Source organism: Gasterosteus aculeatus, unplaced genomic scaffold, assembly GCF_964276395.1.
Source record: "Gasterosteus aculeatus unplaced genomic scaffold, fGasAcu3.hap1.1 HAP1_SCAFFOLD_24, whole genome shotgun sequence".
In the NCBI taxonomy this organism is placed as follows: Eukaryota; Metazoa; Chordata; class Actinopteri; order Perciformes; family Gasterosteidae; genus Gasterosteus; species Gasterosteus aculeatus.
The window spans coordinates 42,022-57,216 of record NW_027554883.1 but is presented as its reverse complement, the minus strand read 5'-3'; the positions used below and the strand labels follow the sequence as shown (position 1 = coordinate 57,216).

The 15,195-nt window shown below is 44.3% G+C and overlaps 2 protein-coding genes and 1 long non-coding RNA gene across 3 annotated transcripts; 1 reads left to right on the top strand and 2 right to left on the bottom strand.

The window, feature by feature from the left end:
- Positions 1-2,478: 2,478 nt before the first annotated feature.
- On the bottom strand, positions 2,479-7,190 carry LOC120815539 (uncharacterized). Its single transcript, XR_013456009.1, has 4 exons — positions 5,046-7,190; positions 4,374-4,429; positions 4,178-4,212; positions 2,479-3,450 (listed from the first exon to the last, which is right to left on the bottom strand). It is a non-coding gene; the product is annotated as an uncharacterized LOC120815539 (long non-coding RNA).
- On the top strand, positions 6,705-9,044 carry LOC144392626 (uncharacterized). The gene is made up of 4 exons (XM_078098012.1): positions 6,705-7,641; positions 7,746-7,814; positions 8,283-8,429; positions 8,680-9,044. Exons 1-4 carry the CDS (start codon positions 7,183-7,185, stop codon positions 8,893-8,895), a joined length of 891 nt encoding a protein of 296 aa, XP_077954138.1. The 5' UTR covers positions 6,705-7,182; the 3' UTR covers positions 8,896-9,044.
- Positions 9,045-13,540: 4,496 nt separating this feature from the next.
- Positions 13,541-14,970, bottom strand: LOC144392624 (uncharacterized). The gene is made up of 2 exons (XM_078098011.1): positions 14,530-14,970; positions 13,541-14,445 (listed from the first exon to the last, which is right to left on the bottom strand). Exons 1-2 carry the CDS (start codon positions 14,649-14,651, stop codon positions 14,082-14,084), a joined length of 486 nt encoding a protein of 161 aa, XP_077954137.1. The 5' UTR covers positions 14,652-14,970; the 3' UTR covers positions 13,541-14,081.
- Positions 14,971-15,195: the final 225 nt, after the last annotated feature.

The window sequence follows — 15,195 nt, the reverse complement described above, 5'->3', positions numbered from 1 at the left end:
TTTCTTTCTAAAATCAGCATTTTCTCTGTACTGGGAGGAAATGTACTCTTTCCGTTTTTGTTGAAAATCAACATTGTCTTTTGTATTATTTATTTTCTTTTGTCTAAATTCAGGGTTGTTCTGATATTGCATTCTTGCATGAGATCTTTTTTCTGCTTTATACGCTTTATTTGAGGCATATTTTTCCCTTTCTTTGCTTTTTTTAATCTCTTGCCTTTGTTGATTTTTCTCTGAGATCAGTCTTCTCTTTAATTTTCTCCTTTTGTTTTTATCACACTTTGTTAGTTTGCATGAGATTCCCTGTAATAGAACACCAGGTAGATCACTAGCAACAGTATTTTCTACTGAGGAAGAAATACTTGGTTCATTGAGAGAAGCATCATGTGATGGAAGGGAAGTGGATTGACTTGATAGTTCTGGTTCATTGGAGTTTATGACCTCTTTTTGTCTCACCGATGATGTGAAGATGATGTCATTGGACTCTGCTGTCAATATGTCGTCAGATGGATCACTGAGAACAGGGTTTAGCACTTGAGCAGTTGATCCTGATTCATTGTGAGGAGCATCATGTGATGATGTTGTGATGAGGACCTCTGGTTGATTTACAGCTGGAGTGTGAGGAGTCGTTTCAGGTGAACTGGTCTGATCAGTGGCTGTAGGTGAGTTTGATTCATCCGCAGGGACAGCTGTAGGTCTGCAGTCTGTGTTTGGGAGACCACCGTTCAGGTTGACTGTGTTCACGTTGTAGAACTCCACAGGTTTCAACTCATAGTTACAGGAGGACTGTGTGTCCATCATTCTGTGGGACTTCTTGAGCCTGTCAATCATGTCACTGAGACGTGAGAATGTCACCATGACAGCAGTACCTGGTGTGCGTGAACCGGCTGGTAGGGGCAAACCTCTGGCTGTTCTGGAGTGTGGGTCAAAGAAACCGTACCTGCCTGACTTGGTTCTGAACACTGCGATACACAAGAGTCTCATCAACAGCAAAGCGTACTTCACATCTGACAACAAGCAGCTGAGTCCTGACTCCAGGTCCAGAAAGCTGTCCACAGCTCCAGGTAAAGGTTCTCCTAATGTGCCGTACCTTGAAAGCTGAGTCATGTCTGCATGGTGTGTAGTGCTGCGTGCAGGAACTTCATCAGTGAGCTCGTCGGTGGTCAGATAGATGTGATTAGTGACTTGTTTCCTGGTCTCTCTATACATCGTGTTACCTTTATCCAAAACATGGTCCAGGTCTGCTCTGGTGATGCTTTCATTCTCATGGAGGAATGCAAGAAAGGTCAGTGAGTTACAGGTGCACTGCCGATTTCTGGATCTGCCGTATCTGATAGAAGCCTGGCTGTGGGATGCACGGACATGTTGTTCAGAAGGCTGATCTCCAGGGTCTACACGGTCTGCATTAGAAGGTCCTGCTGCACATGGTTCTCTACTGGCTTGTCCTCTCTTTAGAGTATCTGAAACCCGTGGTATGCATGAAGCATCAGGCTGACATCTCTGGTTCACCTGGTGCACATTAGAAGGTCCTGCTACACATGGATCATCACTGTGCTGTCCTCTCTTTACAGCATCTGCATAAGATGGTGGTGGTGCACATGAAGCATCAGGCTGCCCTTCCTGCTCCACACGTTTACACTCTGCAGACATCTTTACCTCTTCACTGCTCTCAGGACCAACACATTCTGCTCCTTCAGTTGTTGTTGCAAAGGGATTCTCATTGGGCCGCTGCCAGCGCAGCCTCTGAGCTTGTGACCTCTTACTCTTCCTTGGCATTGTTGATGTTTCAAAACCACAAATGTACAAAACCAAGATATTAAATGCAATAAGTAAAATATTACTTTTAACGAACAAGGATTTGAAGATGGATTAAACCTGCTTGCTGCTATAAATCAAAAACACTTATGAATGAAAAATTAACTCAGTTTGGGCGTACGCTTTTCAAAACATGAATAAATAACACTTTTCAATATAGATAAATATATTATATTTGAATGTCAAATTCAGTGACAGCAACCTGCAGGATTATTTTATAGTTTTAATATAAAAAACACAATGAAATTATCCAGCTGACGTATTCTAATGTATGAGGGTCTAGACAAAGCACTTCTAGATTTGAATACTGCAATCAGGTCTTAGTATGTCTGTCTGCGTAAATAAAGTAACATGTACTAAAGTGGCCGATGATATTTAATATGTAATAGATATTGCTTACTGAGACCTTGACTTGTCTGTGGAAATATATAATCAATGTAAAAACTGAAGTCTACCACAAACACACAACTTGGAAGCAGTTGAGTGAAAGCAGCTGACTGAAAGGGCCCTTCAGATGGCTAAATTTACTGGTAGAAATTATCTTAATACTTTATTAGGCTAATGTTTATATTCAGGAGCAGTTGTTGTGGGAGTGTGATGACAGATGGATGCTTCTGAAGAGCGTTGGATCAGCAGGAAACAGCCACTCCTGATGAATCCACTTCCTCCTGGTTGACGTCTGTGTTTTATTTCAGTATAAACAACAAAACACTGATATGCACAATGTAAGTTTATAAGAAAAAAATTATGTATTCATTAATTAGGTATAATTGATACAATGCATGTAGCGGAATTATTTCTCCTTGTACGTAGACTAATCAAGTTAACAACAGTGTTTGCTCACAAAACAAACCTTTGAGTACAAACCAACAGGTGCACAGCAACAGCGATCAGGAGCAAATACACTTCTCTAATATGGATTTGTAATAGTTATGTATTTTATTATATATCAGAGTGCAGTTGTCTTTAATTATGTTAATTCAATGCACTTTTGCAAATAGTGTATCAGGAAATCTACCTGATTCAATTATAAAGAGTACTTTTTTACAATACAATTCTTTGGATCAAGGTGTAGTTTTTTCAATTATAACAAAAAGATTTGTATTTTATGTTTTTTTCAGCTTCTGAATTAACTTTTCAATTCTTTGTTCAGGCAAATTTTGTTAATCTCATTAATAGTAAATTTCAAATGTTTTGTCAAATTAGTAAAAACAGTAATAGTATTGTATAAATATAGGAGTTGATAGGAGAGAGGTGAGAGTGAGAGAAGAGAATCTCTCAGATCATTCAAAAAGGTAGATCAGGTACCAATAACCCGGGTGAGTGAGTGTTCAGAGGAGAGACAGAGAGCGGGAGAGTGGAGATACTCTCAGAGTTCTGTTTAGACAGGTTGCAATAACCTTAGGTTCAGGTTTCAGGGTTCAGGGTTCAGGTTTCAGAATATCAGGGTTTTCAGGCTTCTGTATACAGATAGAGTGGGATAGAAGAGGGATACAAAGATAGAGTTTCCAAAATCAGACAGAGCGGTAGATTTGACAGGAAAGCTAGAGTTATCAAATTGTAGACAGAGTGGATACAAGGTATAGGAGAGACAGAGCCAATGGGATAGAGGAGGAGAGATGCTGGACAGCAGGACACCTGCAAGACACAAGAAAAACATCCGTTAGACAATCTTCTACCACCACTGGATCATTGAAGGTGTCATCTAACCGTAACACATATATATATATATATATATGCTGGCAGGCACTTATTGAGTGTTGATTTAATTAATTATAGACTATTCTCCTGGAAAATGTTGACAGACGGACATCAAAACTGTAGAAGGCTAAAGCTGTTGGTTGTACATCAAGAACTGTCAACAATGACTCCTGAGCCGATGTGGGGCTCCCGTGATGCTGTAAGTGCACGCATTGTAAAGCCCTGAGAATATTTTTTTACGCTCTGTGAACCAAGCAGAACCCGTAACACAATACAGTGTTTCCCCTACCATTATAAGAGGGGGGCGCGCCTCCCCCCTGAAATAACTCCACCCTCCCCTGAAAAAGTGTGCCATTTAAAAATGTATATATATTATTATTTATTTATTTTTCTACGCACAGCAGTCCCACACTCATTGCTATGTTGCGAATATGTCCGTGTGGCGCTCGCAGCAGCGGGGCAGAGAGCACCAGAGTAACAACAGCCCTCAAAGAAGAGACAGCTGACACAAAGCTGCTAACATACGTGCCGAAAATAAAACCAAGAGGTTGAGCAACACACGCATGCTGCTCACACAGGCAATGCAGCTCAGCCATCAGTGATTCATTACAACTAAATGTTTTAAGAAAGTGCATCCAGTTGGCAATCGTATGTGAGAACTTACTGTCAAATATCCAAGGAGTCACCAACACTGGCAGGCTGCAGTTAGACAGGGAAGAGGAGGCAGAAGGAAAGAGAACTCAATGAGGGTTTCGAGACAGATTATTATGATGAGAAGGCATACTAAACTCTAAACCATCCATCCATTGTCAAACCGCTTATCCTGCACACAGGGTCGCGGGGGGCTGGAGTTTACTTACAGCAATATCTGAATTGATGTGTGAACTTGCACTTTAGAGTCACCAGCCGTTATGGTCTGCCGTTCAAGATAGAAAAGGCGAGTCGGCAGGAGGAGGAGGAGGGTGACGGATGAAGAGAGGGAGAGAAAAGAAGAAATTTTCAGTTCAGTTTATTTAAAATGTACTTTCAATGTATTTCCTTATTGATCATTTTTGTCTCATTGAAAAATCACAATTTTCACAAAAGTAATATAAAGAATATAAATATTAATTGCAGTGTGGCAGATTTGTGGCAATACTGACTGATGTCAACAAGACAACAAATAATGAACATACATATTGAATATATTATTTCAATATGTGTTAATGCCTCTCGGGGACTTTAATAATTAAAATGGCTCTCAAACGTAATATCTTTTAATCGCTTAATTCCTCAATAAAAATAAACAAAGACATTTGAGGACATTATCTTGCAATAAAGGCTATTAAAAACGTTTCCCATTTCAAGTATTAACTATTCAACTGATAAAGAAACACAAACAAAAAATACATCAACAATTTCAATAATGATATGTGGCAACCATCCACAAAATACAATGTAAATGTTCTTTTTAATAAATTGAAAAGATCTACGTATGTCATATACGTATGCAGTATAGTTGTGTCGTAGTGTTAGCTATTTCTGTAACTTACCAAACACAATGCAGATAAAGAGGATGCTCTGTTGTCTAAGAGAGGAAACAATATGACAAACTGACATTAAGAAGGTTCAAACTTTCAGCCTTTAAACAAAACACCATAGGAAATTATTAGATAGAGAGAGAAGTAGATTACCGCTGTTCCATATTACCAACATAGTTAATTATGTTTCTCAAAAGACAAACTACTTTAAATGCTATTGACATCGGATTTGTAACTTATCCATAATTCAGACATGAATGGAGGAGTGAAATATTCCCGTGGTTACCACATGCTAACTTCTACGTAGGCCTAATGCTAAAAATAGGCCGTGGCAATTTCATCAGTTGGCTGACTAATTTGGCAGCGAGCAAAGTAACGCTAACCAGCTAACTAGTAGCTAATGCCAACAAACTAGTCAACACACCTACAAAACCCTTGCAATTTTAACCAATTTAACAATGAACATACTTAAAGTCAGCATTATCTCGTGTTATAATACTGTAGATGAAATGCAGCGCTCTGATTGGTTGACCGTGAGTCACGTGGTGCACATCATTGAGCGATGTACAGTTCTTGTTCCATATCACTGCGCACTAAGAGTAACGGTTTGACCGACCGTTAGTATCAGCAATGAGGTACTCGAGGCAGTACTCTATGTACAGCCTCGTGTACCTTATTGCTTAATAAACGTAACGAATGAATTTAAATCGCTTCCTTCCTTATAGTGAACTATTACACTAGTAGACGAAATATTTCCCTCATACGGCACACAAATGAACCCGTGACTTAACGTTAAACCACGATAACATAAAGGCTATAGCGCAGACTGTATCCATATTAACTGAAACGTTAGTTAGCTAGCTAACCAAGTTAGTTACCCAACTAACCAGTTCATGCCAGTTCAGCACATAACTTAATACCGTTACATATTTGTCGTACTAACGTGCCGCTAGCTTAGCGGCTATGCTATTGTTAGCCACGTTTTGGCGTTGTCATACACAGGGAATATTTCACTCTTTCATTAGTGTACACATACTGCACAGGTTACAAACGGACGACAACGCCGTTTCACAACTATATAACTGTCATTACACCATCCAAACTATGAGCCCTTAGACCCGCGGCTCAGCGGTACTTACCGGTCAAGACTTCAGAGGAATTTGACGGAGATGCGTTGATGTGACGTTAGATTTGATTGATGCATTCAGGAACATTTGGACATTACGCTCTCAAAATTCCCGGTTCGATAGAAACTGTACCAAACAAACCTCAAAGCTTAATTCCTCAGCTGTCATAATGCATTTTATTAAATCTATGGTTGTCCTTTAAGAGCACTCGTATCATCAGCGAGATACTATAGTTTAAGCTGATAAATTGACAACAAGATATGGTCAATACATGTGGTTAATTCTTGAAATGTGAAAAGTTGATTAAGTAATGTTTTCCTTAGGCATAATATGAATTCACTAATGATTTTTTAGTACATAATACGAGACTAATTCGTGACACTATTACCTTGTTAAATCTAGTTTTGGAAATAGCAACATTAAGCTCCTACGCGGTGTATCAGGCAAACACTTAGGTCATCAGCCATTATTTCCGACATCATCGGAGCGCTTTTGAACTCATCACTGTCAAAATCACTGTCAAAAATCCATATAAAAATTTCGCGGGCAAAAGTCCATCTCGCGCAAGCAAAAGTCGGTGATTTGCCTCAGTCCTGTGAAAGCTGAAAGAGAAGTAAGTTTGTTCCTCTCTAAATGAGATAAGAAAATGAAGAATATGAAGAATAACTGACATTAATTGAGTATTTATATTGTATAACCCTATAAGTATAACCCTTTTTAACAAAAGAAACAATTAAGTGACTAGAGTGGTTTAAAATGTTTAAGCTAGCGGTTAGATAGAGTATCTTGGTTAGCAAAAGCGATTTCCAAATAGTGGTCATCAATTTTTTAATGCAGTTTAGCGTTTTAGGCAAACGTAATGCTCTCTTTAATACAATATATATTAACCTTATACGTTTGTGATAACCATATACTAATGAAGCAACACAATATGAAATAAAAGAAACGTTTTAGAGAATAATGTGTACTAACCTACTCCATAGCTTTTTCTTAATGCTTTGTGTTTATTTTAATATTTCAGAATGGCATTAAAGACGCTTTTGACAACAAAGCCTCCAACACCCTATTTTCGCCCCCCGCCAATCCACCTATGTGTGGTGTTGGTGGTGGAGCAGCCCAGGGTGGTGGCCTGGGAGTTTGACGCAAATGGTGCGAGACCAGCACAGACTAAAATGAATATTCTGGCCGCACTAACAGATGGGGATTCAGTGGCCAAGGTCACTGTATTCGAGGAGTTTGGAAAAAGATTTAAGGAGGGTGGCAGTTATAATGTGAAGGGGCTGTCTCTGAGAGGGCAGTCCCCCCCATATCAATTAAATATAACTAAGGACACGCTGTTCTTTAGGAGGGCTCCTATAGCGCTCAGCGCAGCGCTCAAACGTGAAGCAGAGCTTCTAATACACCCCCCCTCTCCACTGACTCCGCTGAGCACCTGCCGGGAAGCCAGGGGCCTGATAACCGTGGAGGGCGAGGTGGTCGAGGTAAATTAAGTTTCAGCCCAAGGTGGTTTAAAAAGGAAACAGGTTTAATATTAGCTGCAAATTGGTATAAAATGTCAATTAACTGAAACATTAATTGTGTTCAGCTGTCAGCTTTAAAAGAAGTCACGACAGGGAGAGACGTCGTTCCATTGCGCAACGTCACGATGCAGCAGGTAGGCAGTCCACTTCATTCATACATACATATATATAATAAAATGTATTTATTAATTTAGATAGCTGAGTAATTACGCTACATATATCGTATGAAGGCAAATAACTGTCAAAAATCCAAATCCATATCAAACATTTGCGGGCAAAAATCCATGCTCGCGCACACATGAAACATACGCCAACTTTTGCTGCGCGAGATGGACTTTTGCCCGCGAATGTTTGATATGGATTTATTTTGACAGTGATTTGCCTTCATAAGAGTCCTCAGACACATATATATATATATAATCTATATATATATAATCTCTCTCTCTCTCTCTGTTCATATATATATATATATATATATATATATATATATATATATATATATATATATATATATATATATATATATAGAGAGAGAGAGAGAGAGAGAGAGAGAGAAAGATAATTAAAGTAATTAAAATATTATTTCACATTACCTTCTACAGGGGGAATCACAGATGTCGCTGTGTTTCTGGAGGGAGGCGGCCGTATGGCAGCTGCAGGTGGGGGCCCACATTAAAGTTTCCCATCTTAAAGCTGGGAGGTCTAACTATGGGCTCAGACTCCAGTCCACAAACTTTTCCACCATCGAGGTAGGCCTACTTGTTTTTTTATGAAATTGAAACAAACTTTTTAGACAATCTTTACACTATCTGGCTTCAACAGCAAAGTTTGATTGGGTGATGTTATGTTAAATTTGAAGTGGCTATTTAAAAAAAAAGTTGAATAAATTATAATGCAATGCCTCCGTGCTGGGGTTATTTTATTTGCCTGCTTAAAAACGATAATGATTGCTCTGGATTGCGGCTGACAGCGGGATAATGTCTACTTTTCTCTCAAAAGGAGGTACGCTCAGAGGACATCGTGGGGGCACTCGGGGTGATGGAGATTGAGGGAGATCCGGGGAACCTCAACCTTCTTCTAGAAGACGGCCGTACCGTCTTAATTGAGGAGAGATTGTGGGAGCCAATTGAACTTGTCATGATTGAACCCGTGATAAAAGTTCAAATTAAAATGACAGGAAACAAGGTGCAGGCGATTGAAGTGGCGAAAAATTAAAATTTCTACTGTTATAAAATGTATATGTTTATAAGATTGTGTTCATAATGTATTAGTTATGTGTTCATTTTGTTTTGACTTGTTACTTATGTTCAATTGTTTTTTTACGCTTGTTTATAATTGTTATTTGTTGCAATAAATATTCAACCGTAGCAATGTTGTCCGTTACTGTTCATTTTGAATGCTGTATGTGACTTATTTTCAGTAGTGGTTTCTTATCCCTTTAGCAATGATGGCTGGTGGAACACTTCCTATAGTACCATCCAATCAATTTCGGCAAACATTCAAGTATTAGTTAATAAAACCAATAAGGGGAATCAAAAGCATTAGTACCTTGCAGTTGGGTATAATTTATTCCAGCACTAAAAAAGCAGTAAATAACACTGACATCTTATTTCTGTCACCCTCACAGGTAATTCAGTATAATATTTATACATTTTATATTATGTGTCCTTCAAACTATGACGTTATCAATCGATAGGCCTCATCAAAAACATTACAGTAAGAATTCCCTCCATGGGGGTTATATTTATTTATATTTTGAAATGTTGGCATTGGGGAAGGTAGAAGGACACCAGAGAGAGCAAAGGTGAAAGAGAGGGAGGGAGGAAGAGCGAGAAAGGGAGAGAAAGTGAGGAAGGGAGAGGGGGAGGAATGGAACGAGAGGAGGAGGAAGGGAGAAAGAGTGGGGGGGGAGAAAGAAAGGGGGGGAGGAAGGGAGAGGGAGAAAGGGAGAGAGAGGGGGAGAATGAGAGGGAGAGAGAGAGAGGACGAGAAATAAACAGACTGACTGACTGAGAGTGATTAACAGTGAGAAGAGGTCAGGGTGGAGGGGGGAGGGGGGGCGAGTGTCTTTATCATATTGGTCTGTTGACAGAAAGCATAGCTGCGTCATGTGACTCCACTAATCAGGTCACAAGGAGCAGCTGTGAGTCACAGACAGATCCTGCGGCGTGTGAGTGCTCGTAACCACGACAACGCCGCACCTGTGCGGCTGCAAAAGGGGAGACATGGCAGCAAGTTACACAGAATCCACACCTCAAACAAATGAGAACCAGCGCAAAACTATAACAGCTATCTAAAAAATACGGCGTTTGTATGAGACCCAAGACTCTACCGAACGCGTGGATGTGTGTTTTATGTCTGTCCGGTAATAAATACGGCTCCTATGGCCGTTGACAAAACGTGTACCTGGTGGATTTTTGTGAGAAATATGTCGGCAGATTTGTATTGGAGCCTATGGGGCTTTTGGCAGAGGTTGTGTCACTCAAACACTCCTTGCGCCAAAACTAAAAAACTCTGGGATTCCATGAACACATTAATCCAATCAGCACAACCATACCCTCATTAATCTGAAGAAATGAAGCCTCTAGAGTGTATACTTTGGCTGCAAGGACAGAAGTTCCATACTTTTTTAACCAGATTTCTGCGCTGCTTCACCCTCTAGCCATCGAGGTCCCCCTCTAGCAGACGCAATACACACTCATGTAAAAGTCAGAAACGGAGCGAAGAACTAGTGAAACATAATCAGTGATTATGAAAAAAGTACAATAGATATCAAGAAGCAGTTTTTTTCATAAAATAGTTGAGACTTGTGTGAACATTTGAGAGTTGAAATGGTGTCTGTAGCTGAAAGATTTGCAAAGCTGAAAAATCTGAAAGTTGAAGAAGTTTAGGAGGATTTGAAAGCAAACTCCATTTGAAAACCATGTTAAAATATTAATGATTATTGATTTATATAAATTCAAGCATAAGAGGTAGAAAGCTGAAAAGTCATAGCCCTCAAGCCAGAAAGGAGCTGAACATTTTAATATTTGAACGGTTTTAATAGCTGAAAGTGTGAAGGAGTTGAAAGGTGGCGCGGAAGAAATAGAAGAAGTTGAAGATGAAGAAATAAAGATTCGAAGAACAATACTTGGAATGCATCGTTAATGCATTCCAACAATTAGTCCACGATATGAAACAAGACGTGAAGGTTGAGCGAAACAACTACCAAGAACTATGGAATAATCTGGCGTTGGCTTGTTGAGCGGACCTGATCTTTATAGTGGGGATGATTAGGATTGAGTGCAGGTGTGCCTCGTCCGCTGCAGGGAACCAGCCACGGCCCCTAGCGCTCACAGCACCAGCAAAGGGAAACAGAAGGGGAGGAGGAGAGACGAAAACAACTACACAAATCCTCAGAGGGCCACACAAGATAGAGAAAATTGAACTTTGGCAATTTGGTTGCAAAAATAGTAGGTGAGGGCAGGAGGGGCTAGCTGTGCTCCAGATGTGGGCTGTGATGCAGAAGATCTGTGGTTCGAGTCCCGCCTCCGGCAAGTTGCAATCAAAGTGTGTTAAATGATGGCAGTTATGGAGATTTCCCTAATAGACAGGTATGTATGAAATGAAAAAGCTTCCAAAACCAAGTGCAGAAAATACCCTAAATAACACATGACAATAACACACTATAACAACTGTAAATAAAACCCCTCATTTCCCCCCGCTATGTGCATTTTGGACCTCCTCCCTCCACTGCTCCACAGTCTCGCCCCCGACAGCAGCACAATAGGCTACACCGTAGAGCCGGGTGTGGCCAGGTTCTAATTTTTTGGGCTGGCCACACTTGGAGCAGGTGTACTGCTGACGGGGATTTTTAGGTGGCATCAACTGACCAGCAGCAGCAGCCGCCGCCGCCTCGGCCGCCCCCCTCTTCCTCCAGACAGTGGTCCTGCACACTCTGGGTGTTGAGGAGGCGGATCTGCAGGACCAGGGAAGACACAAAGGAGCAGTGGAGGAAGGCCGCTGGACGAGGGCCCTGGCTTCTCATCCGGCACATTATAATAGAAGGGCTGTCCTTGTCCCACTTGAACAAAGGACAGCCCTTTGACGGGAACGAGAGGCTCGGCAGGGACAGCAGTGACAGCAGCTCCCTGCTGCAGCACAGCCGAGACCACCCCGCTCTGCTTTCGAGAGAACCTGGGAGACAAACACAGAATGTCGTCAGGCTCTTCAATCCAGCGATAAATCAGAGTGCAGACCAGAATCCGTCAAAGCAGCTTCACGTTAAACTCCACTGGATCAAGGTCCTGTGGTTCAGCTCAAAGAGCTTGTTACGTCCCCTGTTCTGTGTATAGGTTTGTGTGTGTGTTCTGTTTTGTGTGTGTGTGTTCATACAGGTGGTCCTGATCATCCATGATCTCCATTCATCTTGGCTCCACCCCCGCACGTTACCCGGTTCAGCTGTTTCCACTCATCTCCAATCCCATCATGCTCCTCTGTCAGTATATGTACCCCTGTGTTTGGTTCACCCGGGGGGGGGGTGTCACTCTGGTTGTGTGTATGTGAGTGCTTGTGTATGGTGGGGTAGTTATTAGTTCTGGTGGCCTCCACCAGGCGGCTGGCACTGGCCAGGTGGAAGGCCCTGAGTTGACCCCGAGGAGGCAGCTGAAAAAGTCACGAGGAGCAGAGTGTGGGTCAGTACACAGCAGATATGTACCAGAGGAAAGATTCCTGCTCTAAAGCAGTCTCACCGTTGGAGACTCTCCTTTCCAGCACAGGAGGTGTTCTTCCCCTTCGCTGCCTTGAACCGGCTCTTTGGTTGCCTCTCCCGGTATCTGGGAGGGTAGTCGACTCGCCGCTTGTCCTGCTCCGCCAAGCGAGTCCAAAGCAGGATGAGTCGTTCTACTCTCAGGCAGCCCCAGAAGGTTCCTCCCTTCCACCAGCGCCTAGGCCAGGTTCAGGACGTGCTGGTACCCAGGCTGGCCATCAGGACCCTGGATGTTCTCCTGAGAAGAAACGAGGAGGAACAAAGCCAGTAAACACAGTGCTGTAAGAGACTCGATCTCAGTCATCAGTATGTGAACTCGATCATCAGTATGTGAACTTAGTTCAGAGTCTGAGGAGGGCTGCTGGGGATCAGGGTCCTGAACCTCTGGGGCCTCAGGAGGGGCAACTTGACCAAATCGGGATGGCTTAGACGGTGCGTCAGCTGGATCACCTGACCGAGATGCTGCCACGCTGGAGGATGGAGTATCGGGCCCGAAGACTGTAGGGTCCGCTAAGTCTTCCTCGATGCCCTCGTCCTCCTCCAGCGCCTCGATGGTAGGAGCCTCGTCCGGAGTGTCAGGGTCCAGGCTGACGTCCTCAAGCACTTTGCCTTTCTGCTGGTACAGGTACTCAACTCCGATGTGCTCCCCTCTCACACAGAGAAGGAATCAGTCACGGCTCGTTTTGCTCTGTTATGAAATGAGGTGTTTTCACATCGCATACCTGTGTACTTAGCCAGCTCGGTGAAGTCCTTAACCACCTGAAGACCAAGCACTCTTTGGCTCTTCTGGTTAACAACGTGCTTGAGGTGGCCACTGTAGGAGTGCAGAGGTCCCAGCCGTCCCTCATCTGCAGCCGGTGGTGGTGCAGCTGCTGCTGCGCGGTCCTCGCTCCACCTCACCAGTCCATTCACCAGGAATGCCTGTAAGTGCTTGGCACTGTAAATGGAGAGTACATTTGTCACAAGCTGTGAGACACATGCCGGTACCTGGGATGAACCAGTTATGGTGGAGGTGGAAGGACTCCAGAGAGGTGGAGCCCCTTGCGCAGCGATAAATGGGCAGGCTGACTCCTCCCTTGGTCAGCCGGCCCATCTGGGTTTACAGCTGCACACCTGGCAGGTCCTGGATACAGCTGAGGTGGGTCCTCTGCGTACTCCATATGTCCTGGAAGCGGAGACTGTTGAGCAACGGGATGCCCAGGTTGTTGCGTCCTGCCGGTCCACCGAAGGTGTCGAGGAGGGCCGATTCCTCAGGCCCACGTGTCCTGCAACGGCAGTGGAGCCTCCACTCCTCCCTGGAGATCCTCTGGATCACCGCAGCGTCGGTCAGTCCAACCATCCCGTGCTTCCCCTCCAGCCGGGACCGCTTAGCCTCTGCGAGATGGCGTGCATCTCCGGCGTAGAAGATGCAGTGAGACAGCTTCCCCATGAAGGCGGGGTACAGCTCGTGGCTCTCGGTGTCGACACCTGATGGGAAGCGTCGCCCCAGCCAGTCGGTACTGCCTCATCAAGCCCGCCGCCATCCTGGACAGGCCCCCAGCGCTCTCGGTGCAAGTGAGGACGCTCATGAAGACCTGCCCGTGCTCATTGCCGACGTTGGTTGCCCAGGCGGCCGTGTCGGAGGAGATACCCACGAGCAGAGAGATTCTGAGAGTTAATGTGAGAAACACACAGCAGCTGGAAGGAAAAGAAACTGACAGACTGCACTCGCCGCCTTGGTGGAATCCATCTTTAAGATGGACCCTAAGGTGGACGTGATCCTGGCCTTGTACTCTTCCAGCCGCGCCAGGATGTCGTAGCTGTATACAGTCAGCAGCCAGACGGGGGATGGCAGAGGCGGAATCTGCCCCCTTGCCGAGCCCAAGGCCAGGAATCGCTCGCACACGCTGAGGTACTGGATCGCTCTCCGCATCCAGGCGTCCGAGTGCTGCTCCCGCAGGGTGTTGTACAGCTGGTTGGCACTGTTGCGCAGAGTGCGGGACCTCAGCTGTATCACCACCCTCATGTCACAGGACAGCCTGCAGAACGCCAACATCACGTAGAGCTGAGTCTGCACCTCCAACGGGATGTTCAACACAAATGGTGAAGAAATGCCTCCTTACTTGTACGTGAGTACAGCTGGGAACTGGCAGCTATGGGTGGGGGACAGCTGCCTGATGATGCCCTGTGACCACCCTCCGACGTGCTTCTTACATCGACGGCACTCCAGGTACTCTGTGCCCATGAGGTACCAGCCGTCGATGTCCAGGACCCTCCGGATGGTCCTGTACAGCCCAGCCTTGATCAAGGACCCAGTGCACAATGGCTAGGGGCATGTCAGCTGCAAATCCGGTGTGGCATCCAGAGGAACAGCCGACATGTGAAGAAGGGGTCGGGGGATGCGGAAGGCTGGTTGTAGACCGGCCGGGATTGGGGGGGTGCCAACAGAGGTTGAGCTCACCGACGAGCCAAGGCCTCCACTGGCTGTCCCTGGTAAACAGCACCCATCCGATCCACTGCTGCCGCTCCACAGTGAGAGCTGCCCTCCAGGACTGAGGCAGCAACTGGTGAGATGACAGCACAAACATAAAACCATTTTAATATCTATAGACAATCAGCAGGGACACCTGTGGTCTCACGTGTTAGAGATACTGCCTCACCTCACTGACAGAAGATGGAGGGGGAGGGAGGAAGCCTGGACCGGGCAACTCCTCCTGTTCCTCCATGGCGACGGGTGCAGATGGCGGCTGGAGGCAAGGGAGCCGGTGTCCCTGCAGGCTGAACCACGA